This window comes from Calypte anna, chromosome 9, assembly GCF_003957555.1.
Source record: "Calypte anna isolate BGI_N300 chromosome 9, bCalAnn1_v1.p, whole genome shotgun sequence".
NCBI classification, from domain to species: Eukaryota; Metazoa; Chordata; class Aves; order Apodiformes; family Trochilidae; genus Calypte; species Calypte anna.
Window position 1 is genome coordinate 6,293,357 of NC_044255.1, and position 15,091 is coordinate 6,308,447.

Here is a 15,091-nt window from a genome sequence, read left to right on the forward strand (position 1 = left end):
CTCCACTAACCTGGAGCGTTCTGCTCTGCCTGCTCCCGACCTGATTCCACCCTTCACAGCTGTCAGCACCAGTGTATCTCAATTTTTGCTTTCAATAACATGAGATAACTTGGGTCGTGAACTTCCAGCTTGTTTCAAGCCAGCAGATCACTGAGAGCACTCTCAGCAGAAGATGTGGCTAGTGCCAAAATGCAGAGAATGACACTATTTGGTGAGAGAATGACACTATTTGGTGAGGGACAGCTGGTGCAAAGAAACAAGAGTGCTGTACCTTTTGAAGACACATAGTCCCCAAACTGCATGTGACCAAAACTTTTTGGAACTGCTCTCTGAAAGCAGAGCCCAAAGAAACTGTTGGGGTGGCTAATTTGGGTGCCTCTTTCACTGTCTAGAAGTGCATTAAACAGAATTCACAGCTAATGAATGGAATGGCCTTACATGAGGGATGAACATGACCCATTACCTCAAAGCCCAGAGGAGCCTGCCCTTCCTGGCCTCCGATCATAGAAGGTAAAAAACCAAAAATTTTGTCCACCATTTCTTGGTCGCTGATGACATCATGATTTGTTGGTTTGTTGGCAAGAACATTCCTCCTTTCTCTTGTTTCTGCCTCCTCTCTCTCCAACATAGCCAGGTGTTCCTTTAAACATAGGAGCTGGTTAGGAATGCTGAACATCATTCTGCTAGCAGGGATGAGTGCCATGATGTGGCACTGCTAGGAAGTTTTTATGGCAGTGAGGTAAGGTGAAGGCAAACACTGCTTCTGCTAAGCAGTCACAGAGCCCTGGCACACCTGCAGCACAGCCTTGCTCTTACAGCTCTCCTGCTGGACTCTTGGTGTGCAATTTTTCAAGAACTGTATCAATCAGAGATAATACAGGAAAAATGCAGAATTCCTAACGGCAGAACCCCCCACATTATTTAGAATTTAATTATTATTTTTTTGTCTCAGGAGGCTGTAATAGCACTGCACATTTGGCTGAAGTGTCAGCTGATGCTGCAAACAGACATCTGCACTTTTGCATTGTCCCATTTCTAAAGAGTCCGCACAGATAGGTTTACAGCTATGTCTGCTTTTTATTAAAATACAGCAGTGCTTGGCTCATTGAACAAGTGTGAGCTGGGCAGGCTGTCCTATCAGGCAAGGCATTCAGTGCCAACACAGTTACCTTTTCTAATCTCATGGCTTCTTCCCTTGCTTTCACTGGCCCAAGGACTTGGGTGAGACGTTTCTCTTCTTCCAGGCACATATTCCTGGCTTCCAGCTTGCACTCATTCTATGGACAACAACAGGACTTCTCTGTGACTCTGTGACCCACAGCTGCCCAGCTGGCTCCCTTCTGGCATTGACAAGGTGACCATGCCAGGGACTTTTTCATAGAATCGTAGAACTGGCTGGGTTGGAAGGGACCTTAGAGATCAAGTCCAACCCTTGATCCACTCCCCCCGTGGTTCCCAGCCCATGGCACTCAGTGCCACATCCAGGCTCTTTGGAAATATCTCCAGACATAGAGAATCCACTACTTCCCTGGGCAGCCCATTCCAATGTCTGATCACCCTCTCCAGAAAGAAATTCTTTCTAATATCTAACTTAAACCTCCCCTGGCACAACTTGAGACTGTGCCCTCTTGTCTTGCTGAGAGTTGCCTGGGAAAAGAGACCGACCCCCCCCTGGCTCCAACCTCCTTTCACGGAGTTGTAGAGAGTGATGAGGTCTCCCCTGAGCCTCCTCTTCTCCAGGCTGAACACCCCCAGCTCCCTCAGCCTCTCCTCATAGTATCTGTGCTCCAGTCCCTTCACCAGCCCAGCTGCCCGCCTTTGGACCCACTCCAGGACCTCGATATCCTTCTGATATCTGAAACTGAAACTGAGGGGCCCAGAACTATCCCAACAAGGGACTCAGTTCTAGAATTGGCGTTTCAGGGCAGAGGCCGTGGGCAGAAAGCTGCAAACTGCAATCCTGCCCAGGAATTTCCCTGGCAGTGCACACCACCACGAGCTGCATTAAGAGTCTCTTTTGATGGATCCCAAAGTGACATTATCAGGACTTGCTGTAGAAACAGATCTTCTCTTGCAGGAAAGGCAGGATTCCTAACAGCAGATCCACCACTGCCACTGCTGTTATTTAGATTTAAAAACTTCTTGCCTCTTGCCTCTCCCCCTTCTGTCAAAAACATTTCAGCTCTCTGGAGGGGGTTTTGGTGCATGATAAGGATCACACATAAACCAGACTGTCTGCTTGCAACTCTGCTTTCTTACTTTTAAGAACCCACACCCAGTGCTAGGCTATGGCAACACTTGAGAACAGAGTCCCCAAAAGGTCCTGTTCCCCATCAGCTTACCTCCCTCTTCATCCTCCTGTAGGTCTGGCGAGCAAACATGCCCCTGGCATATGCCTGGATAACACAGGCAGCTTTCTTCTGCTCTGCCACCTTCTGCCGCATCAGATAACCCCGGCACATGGCCTGGAGCCGGATGATCCCGGTCCGGGTTGCTTCGTACCGCTTGGCAAGCTGCCGGCTCCGGTACAGCGCCTGCAGGCGGCCGAAACCCAGCAAAACCTGTGGGGGGTGGAGAAAAAAAGGAGTTTTTCTGCCTCAGAAGCACAGAGGCTGTGAGCAGAGCGGGAAGGGTAGAAGGCAAGTGGCTAGGCACGGGAAGGGGGAATGGGATAATGCACTTTAGGCTTTGTTTGCTGGTTTAAAAGGAGGTTTCTGTGTTCTTTGGGGATCTCTTGGGTCCGAGGAGTGAGAGTGATAGGCTGGGATTATGACAAGGGAAGGAAGAGAGCAGAAATGTAGCCAAGTGACTAGGAAGAAGAAAAAAATAAAGAAAAAATAAAGAAAAAAAGAAGAAAAAAAAGGAAAAAAAAGAAACGAAAAGGAATAAAGGCAAAAGAAAAAAGAAGAAAAAATTTAAAAAAAAAGAAAAAAGTAAAAGAAGAAAAAAAAGAAAAAATTAAAAATAGGGGAAAAAAGAAAAAAGGAGAAAGAAAAAAAAGAAAATAAAAAGGAGGAAAAAAAGAAAAGAAAAATAAAAAAAGGAAAAAAGAAAGAAAGAAAAAAGGAGAAAGAAAAAAGAAAAGAAAAAGAAAAAAAGAAAAAGAAGAAAAAAAATAAAAAAAGGAAAAAAGAAAGAAAAAGAAAAAAGGAGAAAGGAAAAAAAAGAAAAAGAAAATAAAAAGAAGGAAAAAAGAAGAAAAAAATTTTAAAAAAAATTAAAAAAAGACATGTCTTAGGTGAGATGGGTACAACAATCCCATAAGAAGCAGGAGAGGATGGGGCAGAGCACAGAACAGCAGCCTAGCACTTCAGACAGGGACTGCCTGACTGCTGCAGAACAGATGTTTCTGACTGAAACTGTCAGTTTCTCCCACTCCTCCTGATTGGGATGGATGGGATATATTACCAATAACCCCTGCCACACAAATACATAATATGTGAGTGTCCCCAATCTAGTGTAGCTTTCCTCACACAGAAAACCCGCCATCTATAGAAGATCTAGAGAAGATCTGCCAATATTTTTAATAATGTGAGAATGATACAATGATTTTCCTGTTAATTTTATAAATTATATTAAAAAAAAAAAAGCAGTGGAAGACATTTTGCTTGTAGCATTGTGGTGATGCACAAATGGAGCAGATGATCCCTAAGGGCCTTTCCAACCTAAGCCATTCTCTGATTTTATGAAATGTTGGCCTTGGACTCACTGTGGGATCACTCATAATTGGGTCACTAGAGCCAGGCCTGCCAGAGGTGTAGTTGGGTCACTGTTTCACCAGCAAGCAGAAATGTCACAGGTTCAGCAAGCCCTGAGAATTCCCAGAGCACCTCCTTGGACTTTACACCCTTCTTTACACCCTCTCCTCTTGTCTCTTCTCACTTCAGCTGTGAATGTCTTCATACTCCACTCAGTCTGACAGGGCACAGTATATAAACATACAGATATATAAATAAATATCTATCTATATATATTTTATATACCCTCCTCTTACCATTCTGAAGTCCTTCCTGCAGCAGTAGCCTCGCCAGGCTGACTGAATGGCTACAGCAGATTTCCTCTGCTTCAGAAACTGCTTCCTAAGCAGACAGACAGGGAGGGTGACAAGCAATAGGTTATTTCTACAGCTTCTTAGGAGAACAGTAAAGAATAACGTGGCCTTTTTTCCTTCTGTGGTATGATCTCAGCTTTGTTTGTCTAGAAACACAGGAAAGCTTGTGTTAAACTAACCAGCTCAATTAGTAGTAGACTTCTTGCCCCAGGACAAGTTTGAAGTGGCACACAGCTTCCACAGTTTACAAACAAAAGGGAGGTGTTTAGGGAGAGGTGTAACTCTGTTAGATAGCAGGCAGAGCTGGGAAAAAAGGGTTGGAGGGATTTGAGCTATGTTGTGTGGTTCTTGCTTCTCTGCTGTCAGGAATATTTCTAAACCAAAGCAGGATTCAGTCCTATATTGTGATTCTGGTTGGGGGAAACATGATTGCTAAGCACAAATAAGGATGTAAAGGATTTAATGAGGACTTGTCAGTGACTAAATTTCACCTCTTCAGGCATTTTGAACTAAACCAGACAAAATAAGAACTGTGCATCTTTGGCAAAGAGGACTAGTTAGTCCTCTATGTCTTGTATCAAAGAATCCTACTAAATAATAGAATCTTTGTAGTTCTGACAAGAACACAGATTCCATGGGGATTTCCTGCTTTCCAGATGCCTGCTGTTTAAATATTAAGTGCAAAGCCCCCTTCCATCCCTCCCTCTTCACACAGGCTGCATTGCCAGAGCCTTGCATTTTGGAAAGAGTCATGAAAATCAAGAAACTGAACCAGAACAAATCTTTGTGCACAATCTGAGTGGATCCACTGGGCACTGTTACAGGGTGAGCACTGAATTTAGTGGAAGGTATGGATTGAAACATTTCACACCAAAAATGCTTCAGAGAGGGTGTTAAACTTCACCACAAAGATTACTGCAGCAAACTAAAGCAAATTCCCCTCTGTAAGATCACTGACCTGTCCTTTAGTCCTCTCATCACCTTCTGGATAAGAAGAACCTTATCTGTGAGTATATTTTGGCGTTGCAGCTCCAATATTGTATCATGATGTTCCTGCAGAAGGAAAGGGTGGATATGCCAGCTGAGCAGACAGCCTCACAGCTTCTAAAAACTGAGCACATGGCCTGCAAGAGGCCCCAAAAATCAGCACAGTGTAGTGCAAATAAAATACAGCTGTGGAGATGCAGTGGGAAGGGTGACCACTACCTGATACACCACATCTGGCTGTGGAAGAATCAAAATCTGCCTGCAGTGAGACTGTTTTTACCTGGGGGGATGCTACAGGCAAGGAAGTCCCTGCAACTAGTGTGCTAGTTCTTTTTTTTTTTTTTTTTTTTTTTTTTTTTTTTGTATTCAAGGCTTGAGCAGAGACCAACAGATTGCCCTGTGCCATTTTAGCTGCTGCACTGGAGCACAGCAACAGGATCAGCCTCTGCTACACCAGGCTGTGTTCATTGGTCACATCCATTGGTCATTCATGGTCATGTCCATTAAATGATCCAGCCTCAAGAACAAACTCAAGATAACAAGAGTTCGTAAGAGAACATGGCTCTTGTGCCACTATAGCACAAGCAGGTCAATCTAAACTGTGAAGCCACCCAGTTTTTACAGAAGAAGAGACAAGAAACTGTTCTTTCTACTTACTTTAAGGAAAATCTTTGTCCTTCCAGCTTGCCAGCTGTCATCCTTGCCCAGCACAGCTTCAGAGATTTGGATGCTGCACTGTCGAGCATCATTCTTCAGCTGATATGGAAAAGCATCATGATGTTAGGGCTTGGTTGGAAACACAGCACACTCTGTAAGGATTTATTGCCCTGCATTTCAAAGGGCAAAGAACAGAAAGAGAGGAGGTCTTACAGACCTCTGGGCTCACAGTATGGTGAATGAAACTGGTTCAGCTCAAAAGGCCGAGAGAAAGGGGAACATCATGGCCCAGCATTCCGGAGGTTGAGTGTGAGGAGGATGTTAGAGACCTCAGAAGTGTGTGCTTACAGAAAAAAATACATCTGAGGGCAACGGGGATGCCACCCTGCCTGGGATGTCTGTGTGGAGCAGGTCAAGGATAGCTGGAAGCACCTTGTGAGTATGGAAGGATTTAGCTATGGTTAAAATGTCAACAGCTCCCAACTGTGTCAGCAACAATCCAGGAACTTCCTACTGTTGGAAAGATGAAAGGCTGAGCAGGAGAAGTTAGGTTAGCTTTAAACCAAGCTTGCGCTAGCATACCTGTTTCCGAAGAGCCCATGGCAGCAGAACTCTGTACCTCTCAAAGAAGTCCTCAAAGCTGTAGCGAATTGGGTAGCCAGCTTTCCTGATCTGAATGGTCTCCATCATCCCTGAGTATCTCAGCTGTTTGACACACAGCTCTCTGTCAAAGAGCTGAGAGAGAATGCAGACAAGGAGGAGGCTTAGCACTGAAAGAACCTGCACATGCAGCATTCCTCAGAACACATCCATTAGCCAAAAAAATTGGCCTCCTATGCTTTTCTTAATTGCACTTCTTGTTTATTCGGTGCCCTAACCCATCACTGGCATAACCAAGTCACCCCAAAGGGTCTTCAAATTTGAGTTGACTGGCAGTGGAAACAGTCCCTGAACTGCAGTCTGGCCTTGGCAACCATTTTCAATTCCAGAACCACAATTACAGATGAACAGCAAATTGTTCATATAATTTTCAGGTGCAAATAACTTCTGTAGCAACTTAGGCCCTTTGGGCACAGCCATGCAAAGCACAGCAGGAGTACTGCTAGTTTCTTGCAATGCAGATTAAAACAGGACCACTAAGCCATATGCAGTACTTAAAAACTTGCTGTCACTTGACCAACACCATGCCAGGGTTTTCATGCAGGGCTGGGTCATGATCTCCAGAGTCCCAGCCAAGCATCTTAATGACCAATTTGCTCCTTTTCTCTTGTAATGCCTAATTAAGCCACATCTCCCCTCCTAGACAACATCAGCTCTCCTATTCCCTCCCAGGCTATTTCATGGTCTGATCATTGCTGGATCCTCATGTTATTTATTTGTCCACTCATTATGGGGCTATAAACTCTCCAGTTTTGTCTTTATGGGAAGAGCTTTTAGAGCTTCTCCCAGGAATGCACAACTATGTTCTTTCTTCACCATCTACTGCTGTATGATGCTTTCAGAGGTTTGGTTTGGGGTTTTGGGATTGTTGTTTTTTTTTTTTTTGTAAATTAACAATGCTTTATCCTACCACCATTTTTATTCTAGTACCAGCCTGTACTCCAGCTCTTCTTGGCTGAAGTAGATACAAAACAGTACACAGCAACTGACAGCTTTTTCTCATTTACTGAAGAGAGGACCTCCTCTTGTTAAACATTACCAGTGGTTTCTTGTAGTCATTGGGTTTGATGCAGCGGATGAAGTATGGCTGGCACTGCTCAAGGATTTTCATTAGTTTTTCCAGGGATTGCTTGAACTGTCCTCCCAGGGTAGAGAGCCTTTTTGTGGTATCCAAGCCCTGCGAAGAGTAAGCATATGCTGACTGCTACACCACCCACTCTCAGAGAAACAAGGAAGAAAACTTTGTGGTTTTGTAACAGCACCACACAACAGCCAGAAATAATCATTTACCTACATGGGAGATAAATCTGTATCTTATTCATTTGGGGTTATTCCTCTGAGGAAGCCCCACTGAACTCTTTCAGCTCATGTGGCACCAAGTTCTAGCGGTGGGGGTGGCTGTGGTGGGACAGGAGCCCACCTAGACCTTGGTCTCTTCCAACCAAGGAAGTTCAGTGTTGACTCTGGGTGCCAAGCTATGGATGGGTGTGTGCCTGAAAGCCTGGTGACAAAGCCAAGCAATAATAACCACTCTCAAAGCAATAATAACCTCCAGGCCAGGCATTTTGCTGCCATCTCATAACAATTAGCTGTGATGAAGAGCCAGAGCAGCTCATTCCTCAGTGATTAGGAATGCTACATCAATGCTCATCAATGCTACAGCACACAGGCAAACTGATACAGGTGGAAAAGATGAGAGCCCATTTGTGGCTGCATATGAAGTGCTTTATTCTCACTTATCTTGGGCAGAATTTTACTCCTAGGTGCAGTATTGTTACCCCAACGGGATTGTACTTGACTGGATCCATCTCCTGACTTCCCCAGTTTCTCTGAAACCACAGGTCCCCCCATGCAGGTCCTCACAAGAGCCCTAAGCTTCTATCTCCTGCTATACTTTAAGGTGACAACTCTGCAGATGCCAAGTGACAGATGACCAGTGGCCTTTTGCATACAGTTAATGGAGTTAATCATGACAGGACAACACACCAGATTTCTTTGTTTGGGGGGATTTGGTGGGCTGTGTTGTGGTTGGTGTTGGTTTTGGGTTTGGTTTGGGGGTTTTTTCCCACTAAATAATTTGAAGTCCAGTGGCTCTCCTCATTTTTATAGTCCCTACTGTCCCTCATCCTCCTAGTTCCTAGGTTTGAAGTGCCCTTTCTAACACCTAAGTTGCCACCTTCTGCTTTAGCTACAAGGCAAGGCTGCCCTCCAGCGACCGACCAACCAACCACTCCTGCCTTGGAAAACAGCTCCTGGGAGCATCTCCGCAGCTCTGATCCATCCAAGGGCTAGCAAACATCTGTTTGAAGTAGTCACCAGAACAGAACAGACATGTTCAAGCTGTCAGATAGCACAGATGTGCACTCCAAGATCTTAGAGGTCTTTCTGCTCTACCAGTAAATCAGTGGGATGGCCACATGAATCTGAGGCCCATGCCCTTGTGATCTTACAAATATAATGTTAATAAGCTGCATTTGTTGGTGAGATAGTGGTGATTCAGGAGAGCAGCCCTGAGAGCTCAGGACAGAAAAGATCTGAAAAGAGACTTCAGGGCTGTTCTTTTCTCTTGCCTGCTTCCTAGCCTTCCAAACCATGGCCCAATCTATTTGAAATTAATAGGGTTATTCCAGCTAACTTCTGTGCATTTTGAAATGGGCACTAGTCCATGAAGTATCTGCTTTCTTGACATGCTGCTATACTTCCTAAATGCAAAGAATGTTGTTTTGTTGGGGTTTTTTTGTTTGTTTCTTTTCCCAGAACACAACCTTATTTATAGACACAAAAACTATTAGAGCATTAGAGCAAGGCAGATAGACCTGATAGTTAATCTGGAGGTATTCACACTATTTCAGATATGCTAAGCCAGTTCTCTGTTGCTGCTTGTACAACTTCTGACATTCTTCGTCCCCAGGATGTTTACCTGTCCATGGCCAGGTGTTCTGGAGAGCAGAAAGCCACACTGGGATAAAGACTGAGGAAGAAAGGACAGGATCAGAAAACAAAGCCAGGAGAGGAGACAGAAAACAGGTAAGATAGCAAGCTGACAGGAAAACTTACATGGGTAAACATTAAAAGCAAAAGCACCTGCAGACAATGATGACACTGCCTAGGGAAATGCTCAGAAATCAAAGTATGTGAGAACTGCAGCAGGTTAGAGAACTCAAACTCTGCCCCATGCTGTCTCCAGTCTGCTCCTCTTTACAACCTCAGGTTCCCCAGGCTCAGGAAGAAGCTCCCTGCTTCTCTGGGCACAGATGATCCCATGCTCATTTGTCACCATGAACTTTGTCACCAATCCTGTGGACCAGGAGGAGGGAGAGCTAAAGCTGGAGCAATAGGCAGGGCAGTGAGACTGTCTGCAGGTGTCCTTGGGAGCAGAGCACCCTCCAATGGCAGGCTCTGCTCCTTCTCCTGGCCCCACAGCCAGGACCTGCTGTCAGGGGCCTGCTCAGCCCCTGGGGTGTTCTGGTCCCAGCAGACTGGCAGTGGGTGCTGCATGGCACCCACTTTTTGTTCTCTGCTGGTTCTGCTTTTTTGTTCTCTGGTGGTTTCTGGACAGGTGCTGGTGTTGCAGAGGGGTTCCTGACTGGTGACTCCTTCCATTCCAATGAACATTCTGAATTATGGGTTCCTCACACTGATTTACACCCATCCTGGAGGGGGGGTGGGGACAGTATGGGTTGTGATATCTATCCAGTTGGTGACAGCACATGGGGAGGTGGGATGACTCCTGCTCCTGTGGCATGGCTACACAGGGATCCCAGAACACAAGTTCTGGGAGACAGGACTGACAATACACTTGTTTACAGACAAAAACATCAGAGCCTGACTCTTTCTGCAGACTCATTTGTGGAAATGAGTTGAATGAAAGGGACAGGGCTTTACAGAGACCGTGCAAAAGAAAGAGAAGGTCAAGAACAGCCAGAGCCTTATGAAAAAGAGGAGAAATGAGTTGTTTCTGCAGCCTAGTGCCAGGAATCCAACCTTGTAGGCCTGGTCAGCTCCAAGATGCCGGATGGTCCCACGTCCCAGACTAGGAGGGGTTGTTTCCACCTGGAAAATCTCTCTGAGGAATTTGTTTTTTGAGGAATGAACCACTTGCATTACATTAGCACTCAGTGTGTCCCGATTTTTCTCCAGGAAATCTGTATGACAGAAACAAAATCAGCTTGTCACCTCTGCAGCCTGCTGGCTCCAGCACCCATTCTGTTTTGCTCAAATCCACTTCATTTACAGTAACTTGCAGATTAGCTTAGTGTAATCCTCCTGACCTGATCTGACTTCAGATCAACACCACTCTGGAGTGCCACACATCTAGGCCAGGTCATGCCCTTCTTTTCACCCTCCATATCCAGCCAAGATAAACTCACCTTTTGATTCATAGAAGACAACCCCAGCAAAGTGGTTGATGCCAAACTTGGTGTCATGGACACTCTTAGGTGGGATGTAGACTTTACTTTTGCCATGGAGGGAGTTGATTTTGACAAGCATGGTGGCATCTGTGCCCTACAAACAAAGACAAAAAAGGACAATTAAGGAGATTTCCCCCAGCACTGGCCTGTGCTCAGTGAACAAATAGATTGCATGCTCAGAGATAACAGAGGCTCAGATTCTGCCACTTGTTTCTGTAGAAGATATGGAGGAATGACCTGAGGCAGGGGCTTAGGCTGTACCAGCACTCCTGCTTAGCCTCCATGCTCTGGGGACCATGAAAATGCTCTGCAGGGATGTCTGAGATCAGATGCTACTTCCCTCTGTGCTCTTCTGTTTGAGATGCCTGGCTTTTGCAGAGTGACATTTCATTTCCTCCCAATAGTGACACTGCTTAACTAGGTCTGTCCTCCAGGAAAAGAAGGAGCAAGCTGCAGCCCAGACCAACAGCAGGACACTATTCAAACAACATGCAAATTCACAGATTTCCTAGGAAGACCATGTAAAATTATCAGGACTCCTTCCTTCTCCACCTGGAACAGCTGTAAGAGTTCCAACAGTGAGGTACCAGGAAGAGCACACACCAGCAGAGACTGAAGGATGAGATAATTCAAAAAGAGCATCTGTGGGCAGAAGAAATGTATCCAAAAGCCACCTTTGCACTTTTCTGAGTGCAAAACCAAGTGTTGCCTCTGAGCTGTGTGAAATGCCAGGCACTACAGCAGAAAGCAGAGATTTACCTTTGGAAACTTGCTCTCTTCATCAATGAGGGAGATGATATTCATAGGCTTGAGTGCAACGACTTCCAGGGTGTGGCTGTTATCAGTGAAGTCAATGTTGTGCCAAGCAATGTGCTCTGCAAGGTATTCCTCCTGCTCCAGCTTGAAGACGTGGTGCACAAAGAACTGCTGGAGGTGCTCGTTGGCAATGTTAATGCAGAGCTGCTCAAAGCTGGGGGGGGACACAAGATGGGAATCCATGGTCAGCCTTGGCCAGTGCTTGTCTGTTCTCTGTGTTAAATCCATATCCAGATACACTGCAAAATTCCCCAGTGTTAGTGACCACCAAAACTTGTGTGTGGCAAATCTTAGCAACATGAGAGATGAATTTTCTGTTTTGATAAAGGGGTGCAGAAAGGAGCCAGGTTGCTGAGTAAGCAAGGGAAGATCTTGTATGTGTTTCAGGACAGTCTAGAGATAGAAGGGAACATATAACTGTGCAAACAGTTTGACTGTGTGAGCATGTGACATGAGTTTACCTGGCACTGGCATTACCACTTCTTAGTGCTGCACCTGAGTTTCATTACCTGCCAAGTGCTGCACCAGGCTGTGTGCCTGCAGAGTGCTCACCCCATGTGGATTGCAGCCTTTGGAAACAGCACAGAACATAAAAGAGAGAAGATGGGCCGAGCAGATCCTAGGCCACGTTCCAAAAGTCAGTGAGGAATATCATCTCCTTGAAAGCAAGCATGATGCATTAGTTGAAATGGATGGGAAAAAGAATGCAGAATATGTGGTGGTGGTTTGTAGAGTGCTGAGACTGTGGTAAAAGCAGAAATGCTGCTTTGGGACTGAAACCACTGGTAGGAGAGGTATCAGTGGTGTACTGACCAGAGCTTTGCTGACCTGTCCTTAGGAGTAGAGAAAAGAAGCAGCTTAAAAAAAGGGACAGGAGAACAGTGAGCAAAGTGGAAGCATAAGCTGACACAGGAAACCCAGCATGGCCTCCTTTGTGGAAATGTAGCCCAGGAGACATTTTAAAAATGCTGTGGGACAAGAAAGTTTGCTACAGAGACATGAGACATGCTTCATCCTTACATAGCAGCTTCTTAGACGTCTCCTGTGAGAAAATTCCTGAGGTTTTGGAAGATACATGTGCAATGGCTAAATAAAGGCTGGGGGCAGAGGCAGAAATAGGACCAAGGCTGACGAAAAATATAATCTGTGAATTATCATAATTGGGAAAATTCAGTGATGGAAGTTTCACTGCTTTTCTGAGAATCAGGCTGATACTTAAAGAGCATGTGTTTGTTTCATTCTTTCCCTTTTCATCACGTGCTTGCCAGCTTCCCACTGGAAATTAACCTAGAGCTTCCTACCTGTTGTTGCTGAAGTTTTCAAACCCAAAAATGTCCAACAGCCCAATGGACTGGAATCTGTCTTTAGTGTTCTGAGAAGCTGGGTTGAAAATAGCTGAGTTGATCTTGTTCACGATCCACAGGAAAATCCGTCCATATATACCCTGAGAAAAAAAAAGAGGAATCAGAGCCCATGGGCACAATCTTTGGATATAGCTTATTTCTTCCTATTGTGCCACTACAGTGCTGTCACACTGTGGCTAAAAGCTACAAGGCACTGGAGCCCTCTGGGTTTTGGCCACAACAACCCCGTGCAGTGCTACAGGCTGGGGACAGAGTGGTTGGAGAGCAGCCAGGCAGAAACGGACCTTGGAGTCTGGATTGCCAGGAAGCTGAACATGAGGCAGCAGTGTGCCCAGGTGGCCAAGAAGGCCAATGGCATCCTGGCCTGGCTCAGGAGCAGCGTGGCCAGCAGGTCCAGGGAAGGGATTCTGCCCCTGTGCTCAGCCCTGGGGAGGCCACAGCTTGAGTCCTGTGTCCAGTTCTGGGCCCCTCAGGAAGTTCAGGAAGGAGATTGAGGTGCTGGAGCAGGTCCAAAGGAGGGCATTCAGGCTGGTGAAGGGATCCAGCACAAGTGGTGTGAGGTGAGGCTGAGGGAGCTGGGGGTGTTGAGGCTGGAGAAGAGGAGGCTCAGGGGAGACCTCATCACTCTCTACAACTCCCTGAAAGGAGGTTGGAGCCAGGGGGGGGTCGGTCTCTTTTCCCAGGCAACTCTCAGCAAGACAAGAGGGCAAGGTCTCAAGTTGTGCCAGGGGAGGTTTAGGTTAGATATTAGAAAGAATTTCTTTCTGGAGAGGGTGATCAGACATTGGAATGGGCTACCCAGGGAAGGAGTGGATTCTCTGTGTCTGGAGATATTTCAAAAGAGCCTGGATGTGGCACTGAGTGCCATAGGCTGGGAACTGCAGCAGTAGAGGATCAAGGGTTGGACTTGATGATCTCTGAGGTCCCTTCCAACCCAGCCAATTCTATGATTCTGTGATTCTCAGCTGGTAAGAAAGACAGCTCTGGAAGTATCCCCAGCCTTGAAAAGGAGAAGATGGAAGCAGCAGTACCTTGACAAAGGCATCCCTCCCATCTGCAGCTTGAGCTATGTTCAGAGGCCTGGACACACTTTCCCCCCGGATAATGATGGAGAGGTTTGTAAGGCTGTTCTGGAGTTCACTGGAGTCCACCTGGAGGAACAGTCATGGCAAGCTGGTCATCCCAGGTGGATAAAGGAGATCCAGCAAAGTCTGTCTCAGGAAGAGGACCATGACAGCCTTGTCTAGCAGCATTCAGTGGCTCTGCTGATCTCCTGGCTCAGAGAGACATCTGCCACAGCATCACCCAGGGGTTAGCAGGAAGAAGGGGCTGTGCCTGCTGCATGTGCACCCATAGATAAACACTCCCTGGTGACATGTTTGTCAGTGTGCTCAGGGAAGGAGAAGATGGGGGTCCATTACCTCGAGCAGTTTGGTTGCAGTGGAAAAGTGTGGTGAGTCCATCACATCAGAGCAGTCCAAGTTGTCGTACACCGCCGCTGCGAAGAGGAAAAAGGCTCAGGGAGAATAATTTCTGCTGTGCTGCTACTGCATTTCTGCAGCCCTGCAGCTCTGGGAATGTGGCAAGGCAGTAAGTTGCCTTTTGGAACACTTCGAGTTTGATGATTTTACTAAGGGGAGTCCTGATTTCCCCCTGGGATCCTGGGATGTGTGAGGCCATCAGCACCAGGCTGGAAACAGCAGCTAAACTGACAAAGTTGGTAATTTTAAGTAGTAGCTATTGGGGATCTGGGGAATCTGAGGTCAGTGGAATCTAACTTCAGAAAATGTGATTCTGAAAATATGGGGTTTTTCATGTCTCTGGTTTGTGGGAATTCTAGGCAGCAAAAGGGAAGGGGGAAATGCCTTGTTTTAGCAGCTAGCTAAAGTCCAATGGTTCCAGCTAGCATCACTGCATAGGTGCCTCCCACCACCTAGGGAGGAGGAATCCTCTAAAATATGAGAGCTTCTGGCACCTGCCTGGTGGGTAGACTGGTGGCTGTGCCTGTGCCATAATTAGGCAGGGGAGTGTTGACAAAACCCAGCCAGGAGAATGAGTGCTATCACCTCCACAGCCAACATCACTCTGTGTCCTCTGGCTTGTGGAGCCCAGCCATCAGCAAACGTACTATGGCACTGTGTTAT

At 46.2% G+C, this 15,091-nt stretch overlaps 1 protein-coding gene across 6 annotated transcripts in view; it reads right to left on the reverse strand.

The window, feature by feature from the left end:
* MYO7B (myosin VIIB) overlaps nt 1-15,091 on the reverse strand; it is a 58,963-nt gene that overhangs the window by 30,285 nt on the left and 13,587 nt on the right. For 5 of the 6 annotated variants that reach the window (XM_030456381.1, XM_030456377.1, XM_030456378.1 and 2 more), the window contains 14 exons: nt 14,369-14,445; nt 13,979-14,098; nt 12,885-13,027; nt 11,527-11,737; nt 10,726-10,861; nt 10,340-10,500; nt 7,395-7,532; nt 6,278-6,430; nt 5,696-5,794; nt 5,010-5,104; nt 3,995-4,079; nt 2,343-2,561; nt 1,170-1,277; nt 464-640 (listed from right to left, as the gene is read on the reverse strand). In XM_030456381.1, the coding sequence (XP_030312241.1) occupies nt 464-640; nt 1,170-1,277; nt 2,343-2,561; nt 3,995-4,079; nt 5,010-5,104; nt 5,696-5,794; nt 6,278-6,430; nt 7,395-7,532; nt 10,340-10,500; nt 10,726-10,861; nt 11,527-11,737; nt 12,885-13,027; nt 13,979-14,098; nt 14,369-14,445 (1,922 nt within the window). The remainder of the gene's footprint in view (nt 1-463; nt 641-1,169; nt 1,278-2,342; nt 2,562-3,994; nt 4,080-5,009; nt 5,105-5,695; nt 5,795-6,277; nt 6,431-7,394; nt 7,533-10,339; nt 10,501-10,725; nt 10,862-11,526; nt 11,738-12,884; nt 13,028-13,978; nt 14,099-14,368; nt 14,446-15,091) is intronic. The other variant, XM_030456382.1, reaches the window with a different exon arrangement.